General features: G+C 31.7%; 1 protein-coding gene and 1 long non-coding RNA gene across 2 annotated transcripts; both read right to left on the reverse strand.

Moving 5' to 3' along the window:
* Positions 1-657: 657 nt before the first annotated feature.
* On the reverse strand, positions 658-3,115 carry LOC145949478 (uncharacterized). The gene is made up of 3 exons (XR_014427688.1): positions 2,826-3,115; positions 2,666-2,719; positions 658-2,378 (listed from the first exon to the last, which is right to left on the reverse strand). It is a non-coding gene; the product is annotated as an uncharacterized LOC145949478 (long non-coding RNA).
* A 2,516-nt stretch (positions 3,116-5,631) lies between these two features.
* On the reverse strand, positions 5,632-10,933 carry LOC109795542 (multicopper oxidase LPR1). Its single transcript, XM_020355077.3, has 3 exons — positions 10,611-10,933; positions 5,922-7,379; positions 5,632-5,831 (listed from the first exon to the last, which is right to left on the reverse strand). The coding sequence occupies exons 1-3, from the start codon at positions 10,821-10,823 to the stop codon at positions 5,778-5,780; spliced, it is 1,725 nt and encodes a 574-aa protein (XP_020210666.2). The 5' UTR covers positions 10,824-10,933; the 3' UTR covers positions 5,632-5,777.
* Between the last annotated feature and the right edge of the window lie 8,863 nt (positions 10,934-19,796).

Genomic DNA, 19,796 nt, shown 5'->3' on the forward strand with positions numbered 1-19,796 from the left:
TATACTAATATAATATGTACAAAATATAATAAAAATGGATTTATCAAGAGATGGCCCATGTGAAGCTCAAATTGGGCATTCCAGGCCCATTGGGCCCATTGGGCCTTGACTGGCCCAAAACTTCATGTCTAGCCCATTTTTCTTGGTTCCTTCAAGGTATCACCTATTGACCTCCTTGGCATGATTCCATCAACCTACTTAATATTCATTTATTAAATAACTCTTTTTTCATTTTGTGATATTTTTTACAATCTCAACCCTTTTATTATATAACTCTTTTTTCATTTTGCGATATTTTTTACAATCTCGGTAAGGTGATTAATTTTCTTTTCATAAATTATATTCAATTATAATTATTGTTTTACAAAATGGATTGAAACATCTAATTCAATTTGTCTTTTAACTATGTTTGTGAAAGGGTTGGTGATATTGTGACAACAATAAATTTGTAATTAGATAAGACTTCATCATGTTGATCTTACAAATTTGATTTTAAAGTAAAATAACATATGTTTGAATTAATATTTTTATTGTAAATGCAATATTAAGAATAAGATTTAATATAATTTTTATTTATTGCAAAAATTACCTAAAATTACTTAAACAAAATCAATTTTGAATCATAATCGATTTTACAATGTGAGATGAAAAAAGTGTACAAAATTAATTTTAAGAAAAAAGATTGAGAAAATCAAAATTATTCAAGATTAATTATGCAAATAATTATCCGAACATAACAGTCTATTATATCACTTTTTTGCAATGAAAACAATTTTTTTTTCCAATTTGGGAGAATTTATATACAAGGCTGGAAAAACTTGTACGAGTAATTTGGAATGATACTTTTTAAGTTATTCTATTAAAAAGATCTTCAAAAGTTATAAAATCTGTCCCAAATTTATATTATTTTTTAAAAGAATAACTTTAATTAATGATATCTGTATAAAATACTATATTAACACAAATATTTTATATTAATGCAAAAGACATTTTATATTCCTTCTTATAAAAAGGACCAAAATTAAATATAATATTTTTATTTCGCTTGAAATCATTAAAAAAAGAGTATTTTAAAAACTTCTGTGCATGGTGCGCGTTATATTCGAAAATGCTATAATCATAAATTTACATTGATATATAAGCACATTCATTTAATACTTGGTTCGTGTTTGATTTGCTAATGATGATTTGATTACTAAATAAACTGCTAATATGTAATAGTAGTAGTATCTCCATCCTTGTCGATACGTATACCAACCTTTGCATAAATAGAATAAATATAACTTTTGGAGAGATGTAACAAATACGTATGTAAGTAACATTGTTACTGATACTTAAAAGACTTTGAAGAAAGCAAAAATAAGTAAAAAGAAATTAAAAAAAAAATGGAAGTTTTTATCCATGCAAATGTGACTGTCAAATAATATGATAAGGGACCGTGAATTATATACAGAAACTCTAAAATTGAAGCCAATTATACCAAAAATTCGATAAAGTTTACTGTCTATCTAAAATTTACAAAATAGATAATCATTTATTATCTCTATGACACACTGAAAAAACACCCAGTTGAAAACCACTGATGCAAGATGGCAAAGGAGAACCAAGCTGATAAAGGAGAAAATTGTTAATTACATTGTTTCTTTTCTTGAAAAACCTTCAATTATTTTGGTTATGAATTATGAGTGTGGCCTCTCTTTTAACCGCTAGGATGTGTGACGCCGCTTGCAGACATGGACACTAGAGGCAAATTCAAGAGAGTAAAGTGACTCTTGAGTTGATGATGAATCGGATGTTATGTTTACAAACATCCATTATATTATCAAGTTCAACGTGTCAAAAGTATTAGAGCCAACACCAACTATTTGCGTCCTCTTTAATGGCTGCTTCTAATTATTGATAGAATTCAATTCACTGCAACCATGCATACTCAGACCATCCTATTTAAAAGTTTAGTTACTTCATTCAGTTAATTATAAACATGGTCATTGGTATCCATGTGAGTAGTATCATACTACTATCAGTGTAGTTTTTTCACTATTTCAATTTAAGAAACTTATAGTCGATTCTTCATCTAACACATACGAAATCTCGGCCTTAGTTTCAATAGATACATTATCCAACTTTCTTACTAAGTACTCCTTCCGATCCTTTGTATAAAACAAAGTCCCCATAGTGAAAGCAAGTATCTTTTACCTATTTTCTTAGTATATATTATTATTCCTAGCATAATGAACCAAAGGAGGCAAACTAACAATCACCTTATACCCATCAAGAGCACTTTGTACCAGCTATTATCTCAATGAAAACATCTTGCTGAGAAGCTTCTTGATTAAATACCTTGTCAAAATAGGCACGAATATTGTTTCTGAAGCCGCCTAACAATATGAAAATAATAGTTTTAGTAAGCAAAATATGCACGAACTAGAAACTACTACTCGCAAAAATCAACTAATACAACTGGAAGCAAGAATCAACAAATATGCACTAACTAGTAACTACTAGTAGCAAAAATCAACAAAGACCATCTAAACATGTAATCATTTATTGATTCCCTGTTAAATTTTAATGAAGCGTTTTACCAGGAAATCAATAACAAACAAACAAAGCCTTATGTCACGGTACAAGGAAGATGATTAAAAAGGAAAAAGAAACACACACTCACCTTTAACTTCCGTTGCAGCAAATTTATTTGGTCCCTTTGAGAAGAACAAGTCTCCTGTAAAGAAAGCCAGTATCTTTTATAAATCTAATGAACACACAAGTGCATAATTAATAACTAAAAGGATCAAAATAATCAATAGGGACAAAACAATGCAACAAACCTCAAGAGCATTTGTTTTGATTGTCAACGTATCCAACTGGGCGCATGATTTCCCTGTATGTTCGTTGTATTTTTCTACTTCGCTGGTCAAAGATAGTACTTGTACCTGTTGGCAATCTCGGTCATCTTTAATTTGTTTTAATTCTTCCGGAAGGCATTTGAATTTATTTGCCAACAATTTTTTCTTCTGTGCAGTCTCATCTAGTGAAGCCTGAGAAGAAAAGGAAAATGTGACAGAACCAATCAACACAAAATGCGAGTATTAAGATACTCACAATGACAATATGGAGTCATCAGTAATCTCAGCAAAATACAAGTTCAAATTATTTGCACTTAACTTGGGATTTTTATTTATATATATATATATATATATATATATATATATATATATATATATGACTACTTGCATGAGATTTATCTTCTTTTATATAATATTTTAGATAAATATTTAATGCTTATACTTCGACTTAATTAATGATGTATCATAGTAAATATAATAACCAAATGCATTATAACATAAAGGTCTAAATTTACACAATACAAATTTTAAATAACTAAACATATGTTTAAACTTTTATCTCAACTCATTTTAAAAGACATGTTATTTATATAATAATTTATACAACAATCAATTTTTTATTATATATTTATTATGTCATATTTTTTTTTTTCTCTTATTGTAATTTCTTTATATAATTTTGTGCAAATAAATTTTCTCATATTTAAATTGACACATTATCTATGATTTTTATGTATAAAAAATTGGCACACTATATATCGATAAAAAAAATGACACGCTATATTAATTATAAATTAAATTATACTTAGACTCTTCATACTTCAATCTAAAGACCATTTTAATTCCTCTAAATCTAATTCTAATAACTCTCATTTGTCCTTATAATTTTTTAAAAATAAGTTTTAAGTTAATTGACAAACAATTTCTAATTTTTAAAAGTTCAAATATTTTATAATCATTAAAAATATGACAATGTTTATGTTTAGTCCTATATTTTTTTTCTTGTTAAGATATGATTATTGTCGTTCACAAAAAAAAAAAAAGTTGTCTTTTTTTATTCATTTACTTTTTAAAATTAGGATTATTTATAAAACATTGTCATAAATGAGATAACAAAAAAGAATATTTAAGTTTTTAAACTTAAGAGCATTTAACCTATACTAAGAGTCTCTATACAAACTTAAGAATACTTATTTAGAATTTTTATATAAAAATTTATTTATTTTCAATGAAAATTTTGTAAAATATTTTTAACTTTGTATTTAAACAAATTCTGAAAATATATTTAATTTATTCTTTTTGAAAAAATATTAAGAATTTTTTAAGTGGTTTTTGAGAAAGAAAGAAAGAAAAAAAAGGCTTGGATTTGACCTTTTTTATTTTTTATTTTTAAAAAGAAATGTCATAAGATTAGCCATGAAAAATATCATATGCTAATTTAACGAGTATGATAATTGTGTTAGTATATAGTAGTAATAATGGTTGTAAAAGTATGTTTGGATTTGGATGAGCATTTCTCAAATTAATTTTATAACATTTGTATTCAAACAAAATAATTTACGTTTGAATTAATATTTTTATTCTAAATGCAAGGTAGTAACCAAATTTTGTGTACTTATTTTCTCCAATACAAAAATTACCAAAAATTATTTTAACTAAATTAATTTTAGACGACTCATAATCAATTTTACAATGCGAGATTAAAATATATGCATAAATAATTTTAACAAAATCAATTTTATAAAATAAAACCTGTTGAAAATTAATTGTGAAAATAGAGAAGGGTTATAATAAGACCGATGCAACTTTTACTAAGTATTACACCGCTTAATAATTTTATATTAAATGTGAATTTTGTAAATACAACCGTTAGATTGAAAGTTCATATCACTTTATACCTTAATATCAAATTTTGTTATTTTTTTTTCATTGTCACTTTTCTAAAACTAATGACTTATTAATTTTCTTTTTTATTTTTATCCTTAATAATTAATGCATGTTTATTGAACAATGTGTCTATTCATTTTCTAATGTACCTATTTATTATCTTAATTATCTTAATTCTTGTGCATAACCTTAAAGACAATAATAAAAAAACAGAGAAAGTATAAAATTAATAAACGGTGTAATACTTAATAAAAGTTTTACCGATGTTATTATAACCCTCGAAAATATTCGTCTAAACATACACTTTGTTTGATTTTACATAAGTGTGTCACCAAAATCATGTCAAATTCATCAGCGGAGAGTACACGTAGCTTCTGAATGTCTTAAGTCAGAAAACACATAACTACAAGTTTTGTCAAGTGTTAGCAATCAAACTCCAATCTTAAGTTTGGTTGGGTGGACGAAGTGTAAGAGAAAAAGAAAAAGAAATTCTTTAGATTAACTTTCAACTTCATTTTTTTTCATCAAACAAAAGAAAATATATTCGTACTTTCTTTCTGTTTATTTTCTTTATTTCTAGTTTCATCACTTCCGAACCAAACATAGAGCAAAGTTAACACAATATGGATCACTTTGAAGCCTTTGGCTCAACGGTCACCCCCAACTCATAAAGCAAACCTTAGAACAAAAGAAATGGTTTTTATTTCTATAAAGATAGACATTTAGTACTTAATTTATACATAAATAAAATATTAAAAAATTATGTATAATTATTAAAAAACATATAAGATTTTTTGTTTTTTCACATTAGAGGAATATTATGACCTACTAAAAAGTAAAAAATATGTATTCTCGATATCTCTTTTATAATAGGTATAGATTTACCCGAAAAAGAAAACGATGGCAAAATAAGCAAATGCTTTTCTTAGAAATTGTTTATGAAACGTCTCTAGCAAATTATAAATATTTGTTGCATGTATACGAATTATCTAAGAATTGCCCAATCTCTGTGTCTTCCACGGAATTGATGCAAATCTTGGTTTGGTATCACTTGATGACTTTCAAGGGCCTCATCATAGCATTGTCTTCATGATCCAAGACCTGCATAAAATAATTAAGAAATATAATAAAACTGAACCAGAATAATTTTGCTTCAAGTAGTAGTAAGAAAAGAAAGGGTAAAGTAGTCACATGACAATGGTACACGTAACCAGGCTCTGCTGTTGCATCAAACTCATAGGACGAGTTGGTGTGTATGTAAGAAAACCTGACCGCAATCTTTGTCACATAGCCGGGTATCATCTTATACACATTCTTCCACCCTTTCTCATGTGCCGGCACGTCCACTTTCTTCCCACGCGCATATTGCTCCACGTGGCACTTGACCGCGTCGTTGATTTTCGTCATGCATTCCTTAAACTCATCCAACTTCACTAGCTCCGTCTGATCCAACACCTTCAACAAACCCAAATGAATGTGAAGCGGGTGATTATCCTCCGTCAAGTTGATCACATGCCACACCTCTGTGGACCCCTCCTTCGGAGTCTCCGTAACCGCTGCATCAAACGGTTTTCCATTTAAGTACAAGTGAGTGGGCTCGTCAATGTCGCTAACGTACTCGTACATAGCAACGTAGCGTGTGCGCGCCACACTGGATAAATCTGGAGCAGGGTATTCCAGCAAGCGTTTAGGGATCCGTGACGTGTCAGGTTCTTGATAAGGTAGGATGATGAATTTCATGACCTTTCCGTTAGCCTCATTGACGGGGTCACCAGAAGGGTAAGGATAGGGTGCATCGTTAGCCAGAATGGCAACGTTGCTCCTGGATTGAGAAAAGTCAACAATTATATCTGTGATCTCAGATGGCCCCACCAGGGTTTGGTTGGCCGTTACAGGGTTTGGGATATAAGCGGAATCAGATGCCACGTGTGTGAATCTGAGGCCGTTGGTGAAGAAGAATCTGAAGAACCTGGCGTTGCTGGCGTTGATTATGCGGAACCTATACTTACGACGTCGTACCGTGAGGCGCGGCCAGGCTTTGCCGTTGACAATGATAGCGTCACCGAAATACTCAGGCTGCCACTGGGGGTGTATGGAAGGGTTGTTCCCAGTGGAGTTCATGAAGATGGAACCGTCGGTGCGGAAGCTGCGATCGAACACGATCAACGGTCGATCGAATTGGTCACCGCGGGGTAACCCTAGCGGGTCCTCGATGGCGGGGTGGCGAATGATGTAGGCGCCAAGTAAGCCAGCGAGAAGGTTGACTCGGGTCAACCCCATGGCATGGTCGTGGTACCATAGGTTTCCCGGTTGTTGATTATTTGGGTAGTGATACGTTTTCTTGCTCCATGTGGGTCCCTTTTCCTCGAACTTTGCTGTGAACCATGCGTTCGCGTTTCCGTCGCTTTCTGGCTCGTGGATCCCGCCGTGGAGGTGGACCACTGTCGGAATGCCACGTGTTCTCTTTGTGATGGCCGTTGGAATCGTTGGGTCCCACGGAAGTATGTGCTTTGGAGGGAGCTGATTTTGCCACGTCACATATGTGTCAACGCCGTAAAGGGCCTCGATCGTTGGACCTGGAACTGTTGCCTCCTGTTCGCTTCTTCCGAAAGCATACACTCTTGTTGGAGGGAGATCCCTGTGGAATTTCTGCACACAAATTTCAATAAAACCGTTTCTATCTTATACATACATAAATAAAAAATTCAATACATTTGTTTTAGATGAAACGGAATAAATTCATAAGAATGCAGATCAAAATGAGAGAAAAAGAAAAACATAGAATAAAATATATATATATTTTCGTTTGCTTGGCTTTTAAAGATAAAAATTCAAAGTTTATTTTCTTTTCAATTCAAATTTCAAAAATTTTCCCCTTCCAACTAAAAACCCTAAACTGAAAATATGTTTAAGAGTGGCAATGGTGTGAACAAGAAGACATTGGGCATAGTGGAAACCGAGTTATCAATGTCAAGGCCAGAGTGGATGGCACTTTCGATGTACAGGGAACCAATTGTTTGTTAATTATCTAATGACGAAACCTCAGAGCCTCTGGTCCACTGAAGTCAATGAATTAATGTCAATTAGAAAATCTAGAAAGCTTTTAACTTTTGGAATTTGGACACGAAAGATATTTTACAATTCCTTTAAACATCTCTCAATAAAATCAAAATGGATAAAAAGGGAAGACATCCAATCCTAAAGCTATAGGATATTAAACCAATTACATGTGAACAGAGCAACTGAAACCCTACTCTGGAATATTATTGCATGTAAAGTCTGTGGAATATTGTTGCATTTAAATTATAATACATAAAAGCTGACAATTGTGTGGTCAAGAAAACGATACTCATAGTGGAATTATCAATGTCAAGGCAAGAGTGGATGGCACTTGGCGAACCAATTCTTTGCGTAATTATCTAAGGATGACTAATATTTAGTGTTATGGTCCATTAAAGTAATGAACTAACGTCAATTAAAGAATATGGAAAGCTTTTAACTTTTGGACAACAATAGCACCAACACCACAACAGTATGGTATTTGGCATTTTATAACTAAATTTTTTTTACAAGGAAACGCAACCTCAATCTTACTAAACAGGAGTCAATAACATTTTAGAAAGTTTAACTAAAATTTAATTCCAGATTACCCAATACAATTAAACCCCAAATAATTTTATCTAATTGCAACTACTGCTACTCAGTTAGATCTGACAACCAAAGAGTCTTTAGATAGGGGCTGTCACGAAACGAGATTTTGGATACCCTTTATTTTGTATGATATTATTGTCCTAAAGATGGGATTAAAAAAGTGAATGAATTTTTTTGGCTACACGAGGAAAGGATTTTTTTTTTGGTAAAGACACGAGGAAAGGATTAAAAGTGGAATGTTTAAATAAAAATATATTTTATATTTTTAATGTGAAAAATATTTTAATCAGTAAAAAAGTGACTAATAATTTACATTAGTTGAACTTGAACATCACAATTAGATTAAAGCAGCTTTACAAACTGGCATTTCTTAGGTAAGACCACTGTCTCATGCATATGCAGAAGGTTCCAGTAAATTTACTAAATTAATTAATTTTATATATATATATATATATATTAGTAACATTTGGTTGGGCAACGCATAGAAAGAAAGAAATAAACTTTAAAAAAAACAAGAAAGCAAACAACAATTTTTAAACTTAACAATCAATCATATCTTTTAATAATATCATGTTATTTATTTATTTAATAAAATAAAACTAAAATAAAATAATTTAAAAATATGATTGAATACGGTGTAAAAAAATTTACACAAACATCTCATTTTTAAAACAGATTGCGTTTGGACATTGAATTCTGGTAGAAACTTATTGGGGGAGAGAAATTTGCGTGGTTCTGGAGAATTGTGAACATCGTTAAGGAATAAGCATGTAAGACCTTAAAATATGCTATCAATTACTACAAATATTAAAGACATGTCATAGGTTACTGCAAATATTAAAGACATTTGACCAATTACTACAAATATGCAGCCTAGTGATTTGGCTAATCTTTTTTTTTTATTTTGTACCATGTGTAATATCCGATTTCTACAATTCTATCGTCAATCGTATACATGTATCACGTAAATGTATGTTTTCAAATATTCCACTCGTCCTTTTCTTTTTATCTAACATGACCACTTATGAAAAAAATAACAAACAATTTTTTTTTAAAAAAAGTAATGAAAGATCTACAACACCTAGATATAATAACTCAGATTGTAAATTCTCACACTATGTTAAATATTTGGTTATTAGATGAAAGCAGAAAAAAGTAATACTAAATTTCTAACAAATTTTATTTAGAATTGTAATACAATTTGGAGCATCAAAAAAGAATAAAGCAAAACTAAATCTGGGTTCAGCAAAATTTATTCCAAAAAATACTTTAGAAACAGAGGCACGTGATGATGAATCATGTTTCTGTCGTTGGAAGTGTCGTTATTGTTTTGTGAGTAAATTTGGATGGGTTTCGGAAAGAATTGAGTAGAAATATGGAATAAGAGTAAGTTCTGAATGTGTGAGAAAATAGAGGGTAGATCAATAACAAAAGTAGAAATTAGTTGTGTTGAGGGTTGAAATGTAACAAGAAAAGAGTGACCAATATTTATTTGTTTTGAATAATATAATAACATACACAAAACATTTTCTTCAACCACATGCACATTATCAAACTCATGCCATGGGATTTGGTCAAGGTCTCAAGAGTTTGATTGCAAAACTGTTTCAGACAGATTTCAGTAAATGTATGTTTTGAGGAAAAATACTTAACATTCCTCTATTTTCTTTCCATTTCACTTTTGACACCATTTTTCTTCTTCTTCTTTTTATCACTATTTTATTTTCTCTCTCTTCTATGATTTTTTCTCTCTCTCTTTCTCTTTTTTTCTTTTCTTCCTGTTTTGAGTATTACCGTCAGAGTTCTTTCAGAATTCCGATTTGGGAAAATGAATTATGAATATAAAGATACTACATGTAGATTAATTAATATAAAAAAAAAAAGTGTTAAAAAGAATGCAGAAAAATTGAATTAATTGACCGTTGAAGGAAATAAATTATTAATTTATATAAACTTTTAAATTTCAATGAATGATAATTTAATTAAAAAAACAACTTTTTAATGCCCAAACTTGTGAAGAGCACCAAATGAGGGGCAAAGAAGTATGTCATACACTATGCTGATTGCTAAGAACTATTTTTTGTATTTGGAGTTCAATCTTAAGAAACCATGAAGATCGCTCCCTAACAATTATCGAAAGCAGCAAAGAAAGAATTTGGCATGGCACACTAGAGAAAAACATAGAAGTAAAAAAAGCAAGTTTTAAAAAGAGAAAGAAAAAGTACATACCCATTTCTTCATGAACATGCCAATCTCGAGAGACTTGGATTTTGGGACGCCATCTGAAACATGGAAGGCAGGAATTGTGGGTATAAGAGGAAGGTCATCGACAAACATGTTCAACTTGGATGCATCTATGAGATGATCTGAAGCTGATGAGCATGAAGGAGCACCAAAAAGAGCTACAAGAGTGAGTAGTTTGAGGAGCAATGTTGTGTCCATGGCTAGCTACCTTCTCTCACGGGTGTGTTCACTCTGTGGAATGGGTATTTATAGAAGGAAGATTGGTGGATATTGGGCTAGTGTCTAATGGTGGAGATTATGTCTTGTGTTGTGAGTTGTGACATTATGTAATGTGATATTTTGGGCCACCACTACTGAACCCGGTCACAAGAAAATGAAAACTACGTTGTTGTTACCGCCTTACCGGAAAACAAGAACAAAAAAGTAAACAAAAGGATATGATACGTGGATGCTGATGTTGAATCATAATACAACTTTTATTTTAGTTATATATATATTATGTTTATTTTTAATTATAATATACTTTTAACTAAATTATATTTTTTAAAAATTTAACTTTTCTCTAAAGTGATAGAATTATATTTTAAAGAATAAAGTGTAATACTTGTTATAAATTAAAAAATTAATAGTCAACATTATAATTTATTTTAAATTTTATTTTGTAAAAATTTGATTTTATTACAAATGTTAATCATTCATTTAATAAACAGTAATTATGAATGTACTTTACCTTTTAAAATACATTTATTACTTTAAAAGAATCAAAACTTTAATAATATTAGTTAATTTAATTAAAAATATTCAAGTTATTAATATATTAAACTATTTTTCTAAAATTAATCTGATCTCTTATCATTCAATGATTTTTACATAATTAATTAATATTTAAAAAAATATCTATGTGTTTATTTTTTTTTCGGTCGAAAGATAACTTTTATCAAACTAATTTTAAGAATTTACTATCTTTTATCTAAAAATAAATAAATTTAATAAGAGTATTTGAGAGAAGATATAATTAATACAACTAATAATTAGAAAAATATCTTATAAAAAAAATTTAAAAAGTAAAAATACTTATATATAAAATAATATAATATATTACTGAAATCTACATTAAATATAAATACATATTATCAAGTTGAAATTTTAATTTTAATTAAAAATAATACTAATTATACCTTTAAAAAAACCTATACTTACATTTTTGTCCGTAATTTATTTAAATCACGGTTATTGTTACTACCAGGAAAAAAAAAAAAAAAAAAAAAAAAAAAACACGCTTATTGTGAACGCATTGTTTCTATGTTGACTTGATAATGAATTTATATTTTCGCCTCTCTCTTCAGTAAATTCACCTATAATTTATTATCATTATTAGTTTTATTATTATTATTATCATTATTATTATTATTATTTCCTCCTCAAGAAGTACACTGTATTTTATTGATAATTTATATTACAGTTAATTTAATTACTGTTAAAATGATAGCTTCTTAATTTAATAATAAAATATAACTTGTATCGTAATTAAATTAATTAATGTTAAAAAAATTATATCGAAACCGAATGAATTTCAATTAAAAATATATAATTTTTTTTTATTGAAACTGATTAAATTATGTTGTGTCACATATACAAATGTTAAACCACTCTTTATGTTTGTATCAGCAACAACAGAAGTATGTTTCATTATCATGGAATTTTAAGGGAAGAGGGGGGAGATAATTAGGTAACTTGACGTGTTTTTATTTTTATTGAAAAATAAGGAGTGAAATTAGCAAAAGGTGGGAATACCGAGTCCTTTTGCACTTTATTCTTTCCGTCTCCCTTTTCACACTTAACTATATTTTTATATTTTTTTTCTATATTATTGTTATTGTATAAAAAATATAATTAAAAATTAAAATAATCTAAGTTATTTTCAAAATTTTAATATATTAAAAATCGTTAATTGATACAAAAAAAAAAAATATATATATATATATATATATACACGTAATATTGTGCTATAATCTAGTGTTATATGTTTGGTGAGTTTAAGAAAGTTTGTGGAATAAAATTTAGTTGACCTTGAGAAGATAAAAGTATATAAAAAAAATTCTTAGGACTTAGCCTCATAAACTCATATTCTTTAAAACTTTAGAGAGAAATCCAAAGAAACGAGTTGTGGTTTTGAGTTTTTCCTTATTCCTAAACCTTTTGTTGATTAGTGAATCATTTTCCTGAGATTTCTTATCTCTTCTTGTGAGTCTTTATTTAGGTTCAAAAGCTTGAATCTACCCTGATATCGTGTTGAGTTCTTTGGAAAGCTCAATTCCCTTCTTATTTTCCTTCTTATTCTTCGACTTCAATTGCTCAGAGTAAAAGGTAACGGAACTTATAGGAATAATTGTGAATGAGATGGTTGAATTGTTTACTGTTGATTTTGATAATGCACAAGGGTTTAGGGTATGGTTGAGATTTTTGAAATTTCATGATGGAGGGGAGGGTTATAGTTGTTCTTGTGGCAGCTGGGATAATGTATGATGATGATTTAATTGTTGATGAGTACATGATGTACAGTAAACATGAATATAATACTTAAGCTTATTGCATTTTGTGTAATGTAGGATGATGACCATAAGTATTGGTATGCTATATATGTGTAGTTTAATGATGATAAACATTGGTATATTATGTATGATTGATACATTATATTTGGATAAATTTGTAAGCATTGGTATATTGTTCTTGGATAAGATTTTAAGTATTGGTATGTTATATATGATTGATGTGATTTGAATTCTATATCCATTAACCTAAGGTAATATATATAGAAAATGTATGTAAAGGTATTGATGTTAAGAATGTTACAAATATTAAAACATGTTGATTGACTTGAGACCATAGGAGAGAATATTGTTTAAAAAGTTGAAGATCTCACATAGAAAATATTATTTTGGCACTCTGGGAGACCAATCATTGAAACCCTCATTAAGTGGGTATGAAACACTCTGAGTAGATTTTGTTGAGTACCATTTAAGCCCTTAGTCAATATGGAATAAAATATGAAATTAAGGGCTATAATCCTTAACTGAGTACTGGAGTTGGGATGAAGCAATGTTGTTGGTGATGTAGTCGACGACTACTTTTGTTAGTTTGTATAGACGTTACTTGATCAACAACTTGTAATTTTATATTATATATTTACTGGATTATTGTACATATACTTGTATAATCTTTTTAGTTATATCTACAAATATAAATACTATGATGTACAAATACTAATATTGTAAATATATGATCATAAGTACTAGTTGTAATTCCACTGCAAGTAGATGGTGATGGAATAACACCAAGGCCAAGAAGACCAAGAGGTGATATATTGAAGGAGGCAAGAGGAATGGGTTAGTGAGACCCATCACATGGATCATGGCTAGGAGATTGGAGAGATACCATGTATGGATCCATCTCCTAGGCCTAAATTGAGTAGTATAGGTTTTATTGCTTTATTCCATTTTTACCCTTGTATTTAGGGGTATTTTAGTCCTAGGATTTATTTCTTTGTATTTCCCATTTTTGCCCTTGTATTTTGGGGTAATTTAGATGCTTAGGATTTTAATTGGGCTAGGGTGCATCCATTAAGGAGGTGACGCACACTTAGTGGTGTTGTTTGGTCATTTTTTTGGTGTTAGGTAGGCTTAGGCCCAATTGGAGGGCCAAGGATGCATGGACTTATCATGCACCTTGTTGTAGCCAACCTAAACCCTTAAAGATGCCAAACTTGGCCACCAAGTAGCATCTAGGGTTGCATTTGGCATTTCATTTAGGGTGCATTTCTCCCTAGTGAAATTCGGCCACTCACCCTAAATGCAACCCTAAATGCAAGCCTTCCTATATATTCCCCTAGTCTAGCTCCTTGTAGACACTTTGGATATTAATGATATTGAGTGTGCATTTTGCCTCATTGTCATTCTCCTTAGTCTCTAGGAACTCCACGGCCTCCTCCCCTTCTCCTCCTCCTTCCACCACCGTGAGTGAGTGAGTTTGGCCTACCTTGGGTGGCCTTCACCAACCTTAGTGAAGTGAGCTAGCCAAAAGGAGCAACACCCCACCAAACACCTCCCATACACCTTGTGCGCCACCTCTATCACCCTAAACACCAACCTTTTCCTTAGCACTAGGTTGCCTTTGGCTAACCTCCTCCCATCTCCACCATAAAAGCAAAACCCTAAATAGGTTTCATCCTACACTTGGATGAAACAACCTTGAGCAAACCCTCTTCACCTTCACCTTTGTGCTTCCGCCACCATCTCCTTCATTTTTCATCATCTTTTGGAGTCTCCCTTGTTGAACCAAGATCAAGGGCGTGCATGGAACTAAGCCACCTTCCATCAAGTGGTATCAGAGCCTGGTTCTTCAAGGGTAAATGTTTTCCTTCCTTATTTTCCTTTGAGTCTTCTTTGTTCTCTATTTTTTGGTATTCGGTCATTTCTCTTCTTCTCCTCTCTTGACCGAATATTTTTGTGTGGTTCATACTTGTTTTCCTTGAACCTTCCATGTTTTAGGTTCCATTGTTAGGTTGTCATATTTCTATGCTAGGTTGAGTATTACATGTTCATGCATTTTTCTTTTTGAATCTACCTATTGTTTTGTCATTTTTACTTCCTATATTTTGTCTTACATATTTTCCATGTATGTGCCCAAACACCTTGCATGAAAACATGAAAAATACCATGATGCATACATCTTAAGTGGGCGTGTCATATAGAATTCCTATCTAGGTCATTCATGCATGCTAATAGCTTCTAGCATGTTCTATGTTGCCATGATTTTCCATGTGTGAACCTTCTTGCACATGCTAGAAAAACCGCCCATCTTTACCCTTGCATTTTCACTTGTCTAAGTTGCTTTCTTGTTTTCCAAGAACCCTAAAAGAATCTAAGAGGTGCTGGATATTTTGTGCTAAAACAACTTGACCTAAATAGTACAAAACCAATTCCACTCAAAATTTCCTTAAAGAACCTCTAAGGATGCGCCACTTGTCTTGCTCCTATGCTACATATTTTTGACCTAATTTTTGTGCCACCACAAGTGCAAAACCTAAGCAACAAATTGGGTTGAAATTTTAAAAAAAAATTGGACCCAAGGACATTAAAAAGCAAAAGGCCGTGAACCCAAAAAGAACAAGAACAAAAAAAAAAAAAAAAAAATTATACCTTGGACAAAAAGGACTTGTTGCTTGACTTGTGGACTTGGACCAAATACCTTAGCATTGGAGTTGGAACTTGACCATTTTGGACTTATTTTGGGACCTATACCTTGGCTGGACCGAAAACATTAAAAGATTTAAGCAAGTGAAACTTAAACACAAACCCATTCTAGTGCCATTCTAGGTTTATTCTTTTGTGTGCTATCTTTTATTGATTGAGTCTTAATTTTTTGCTTGTCTTTCTTTTGGCCTCTTTTGTTTGTCTCCATAAATTCTCTTTGAGTTTAGCTTTCCTAATTGTGCCTTTTCAGTTTTATCTTTTTGGAACTCTTGCTCTTGGTTGGTTTTCATTGATTGTAGGTGAAGCACCTATCTAGCAAAGTAGCAATCCTTTGGTGGATTGAGTGGAGGAGTGAACCAAAACCCAACCTAGCCTTTGGAAGGGTTTTCATTAAACCAAAAGGAGAGTAAACACTTTGGAGAGGTGCTAACATGTTTGCTATTTGTGAAGGAGCCAAAGAGAAGGAGTTTTGAAGACTTAAATTTCTTGCTTTCATCTTTTACTTTGCTTTCTTGTTTTCGGCCAACTTTGTTTTAGGCCTTCTCTTTCTTTCTCTTGGTTTGTAATTGGCCATTATTAAACCTCTACAACTTGGTTTTTAGTTCGTGTAGAGAAGGTGATTTGAAAACCTTCATTAGGACCCGACTAGTATATGCTTTAAAATTGCTTTCCATTGCATGCTATATAGCTTTACTAGTATAATTGTTTAGGTTTTTTATCCTTTGTTTCCAAAAACGTATAGAAGGTTTTTTTTTTTGCCTACTAGGGGTGCGTGCACACACACACTTGGTAGTGTCAAAATTGTTTTGTAAGAAAAGTGGTAAGGGCTTAGTGATTCCTACTTGAGAGGGCTTGGTTATTAAGTGATTCTTTGTAGTCCACCTCCCCTTGAAGGTTCAATTTGTGCATTTAGGCCTTTTCTACTTATCTTGCACCTTCAAAACTTTTTGTGAAAACCTTTTTATCACTCAATCTTTGTGAAACCCTTTTTAACTCTTTGTGAAAATTTTGTGAAAACCTTTTGATCAAAGATGAGTGAGCATTCTAGTGTACATGGTCATAATTCTTGTAGTACTAGGTATAGTGTTAGGGATGAACTTAGGCAACTCAAGGAGTACCTAAGAAAAAATATAAAAAGAGAGGAAGAATTAAGACAAAAAGAAAAAGAGTTTGAAAAGAATAATGAGGAAATAAGAAATTTACTTGCAAAGTTGGTAGAAACTAGTGGATCCAAACCTAGGATTGTTCCAACTAGATCTCAAATAGGAAAAGAAGTTAGAGTCCCTAGGAGTATGCATGAGGAGGAAAATACAAAAAGAGAGGAAGAACTTAGAAGAAAAGAAAAAGAAAAGAAAATAGAAAAGAAAGAAAAAATGAAGAAAAGTATAGAAAAAGTTCAAGAGTGGTTAGAAAATGAAAAACAACAAACACTCTTAGAGAAGAGTAAGGAGGATAATGTTTCTTCTAAAGGACTTATGCTTGAAGAGAGTCACTTTCCCATTGAAAATGATTTTAAAAAGACTTTCTTCATTCATCAAGACCTTAACTCTTTCTCTCACGTTGCCACTAGTCATGAAGTGGAGATTCAAAAACAAATCCTTTTTAAAGAAAAAGAATCTCAACTTCAAGATTTAGTGAAGAAGAAGTGGACTTCACTTAGTTCCACTTCTTGTGCTACTTCCTTGGTGGTGCCCAAGGTAGATAGCCTTCCTTTGTGTAGGACTTTTCCTACCTTAGTTGTGTCAATAATGCACCCAATTTATGGAATATATTATTTGTTGGATATACCATATGAACCTTCAAGGTTCCTTGTGACAAATTCTTTTCATAACTATCCAACAAATAATATAATCCAAAATTGCTTAGGAAATTTTCTAGTTGTATTTCCTTTGTTTTCTAGGAAATGCCTAGGTTACCATATAGGGTACTTTAGGCAAGATATTCTAGTTTTTAGGACTAATGCATTAGTGTGCTATAGTTTTAGTCTTTTTAACTTTTTAGGCTTTAGTCATACACCTAGACTTCATTATGGTGAGGATCCTATCCTTAGCATTAGGGAGCCTAGTCCTTTTAGCTTAGACAATCTTTTTAGCATTTTTCGTAGAACTCCTCTTAGGATACACTTTCCATTTCTATCATATACTATTACCTCTAATGCTTATTTTTATGTTTTTGTTGGTCATGATTCCCACCATGAGGAACCTCTTGATTTGAGGTCAAATCCTTTTCAAGAGGGAGGGAATGATGGAATAACACCAAGGCCAAGAAGACCAAGAGGTGATATATTGAAGGAGGCAAGAGGAATGGGTTAGTGAGACCCATCACATGGATCATGGCTAGGAGATTGGAGAGATACCATGTATGGATCCATCTCCTAGGCCTAAATTGAGTAGTATAGGTTTTATTGCTTTATTCCATTTTTACCCTTGTATTTAGGGGTATTTTAGTCCTAGGATTTATTTCTTTGTATTTCCCATTTTTGCCCTTGTATTTTGGGGTAATTTAGATGCTTAGGATTTTAATTGGGCTAGGGTGCATCCATTAAGGAGGTGACGCACACTTAGTGGTGTTGTTTGGTCATTTTTTTGGTGTTAGGTAGGCTTAGGCCCAATTGGAGGGCCAAGGATGCATGGACTTATCATGCACCTTGTTGTAGCCAACCTAAACCCTTAAAGATGCCAAACTTGGCCACCAAGTAGCATCTAGGGTTGCATTTGGCATTTCATTTAGGGTGCATTTCTCCCTAGTGAAATTCGGCCACTCACCCTAAATGCAACCCTAAATGCAAGCCTTCCTATATATTCCCCTAGTCTAGCTCCTTGTAGACACTTTGGATATTAATGATATTGAGTGTGCATTTTGCCTCATTGTCATTCTCCTTAGTCTCTAGGAACTCCACGGCCTCCTCCCCTTCTCCTCCTCCTTCCACCACCGTGAGTGAGTGAGTTTGGCCTACCTTGGGTGGCCTTCACCAACCTTAGTGAAGTGAGCTAGCCAAAAGGAGCAACACCCCACCAAACACCTCCCATACACCTTGTGCGCCACCTCTATCACCCTAAACACCAACCTTTTCCTTAGCACTAGGTTGCCTTTGGCTAACCTCCTCCCATCTCCACCATAAAAGCAAAACCCTAAATAGGTTTCATCCTACACTTGGATGAAACAACCTTGAGCAAACCCTCTTCACCTTCACCTTTGTGCTTCCGCCACCATCTCCTTCATTTTTCATCATCTTTTGGAGTCTCCCTTGTTGAACCAAGATCAAGGGCGTGCATGGAACTAAGCCACCTTCCATCAGATGGTGATTCGACTAAGGATAATAGTCAAGACAGATTGTTACGATATATATATATAGAGAGATAGATAGATAATTAGATAGAGAGAAAAATAGATAGATAAATTACTTTGAGTGACATATTACTTTATTGTTTATTACATATTTTACCATTTTAAAATCTTTGACCTAATTAATGCACTTTAGGGTAGTGAAAACAATACAAGATGCTGCCCATAGAAACGTTGGCCTACTACTGAAAATACAAGCACTAACCTCATTAGTGCCTGATGAGTCGAAGTCCAGGAAGAAAATATGCATAAAACTTGATCTTTTTTTTATTTATATATATATATATAAATTGACTCGTGATTGGAAAAACATTCGTAGCCTATAAATTTTTTTTTAAGAGTGAGTGATGAGGGTGTGATAAAAAAAAAACATGAAGTCCTACATTTTATTTTAGTGTGATTATTGTATAACAAAAAAATTGCTTGAATAATATAAATGCAGTTTAAAAATGAATAAACAGGTTGGATAACGATTGGAAAAATTAATTTAAATTTCTAATAGTGCATGTTAGATTATGAAGTTTAACAATTAATTTACACTTGATGGTATTAGAAGAAATCATACATCGCCTCT

The sequence above is a fragment of the Cajanus cajan genome, chromosome 7 (genome assembly GCF_000230855.2).
Source record: "Cajanus cajan strain Asha chromosome 7, NIPB_CcT2T_4, whole genome shotgun sequence".
NCBI classification, from domain to species: domain Eukaryota; kingdom Viridiplantae; phylum Streptophyta; class Magnoliopsida; order Fabales; family Fabaceae; genus Cajanus; species Cajanus cajan.

Bases quoted from the DNA above. Each gene is read 5' to 3' on its own strand.
- LOC109795542 (XM_020355077.3), bottom strand. From the start codon at position 10,823: ATGGACACAACATTGCTCCTCAAACTACTCACTCTTGTAGCTCTTTTT. The intron at 7,380-10,610 runs GTATGTACTTTT...ATTTGTGTGCAG, and splicing joins GCATGTTCATGAAGAAATGG to AAATTCCACAGGGATCTCCC. The intron at 5,832-5,921 runs GTGACTACTTTA...TATTTTATGCAG, and splicing joins GTTACGTGTACCATTGTCAT to GTCTTGGATCATGAAGACAA.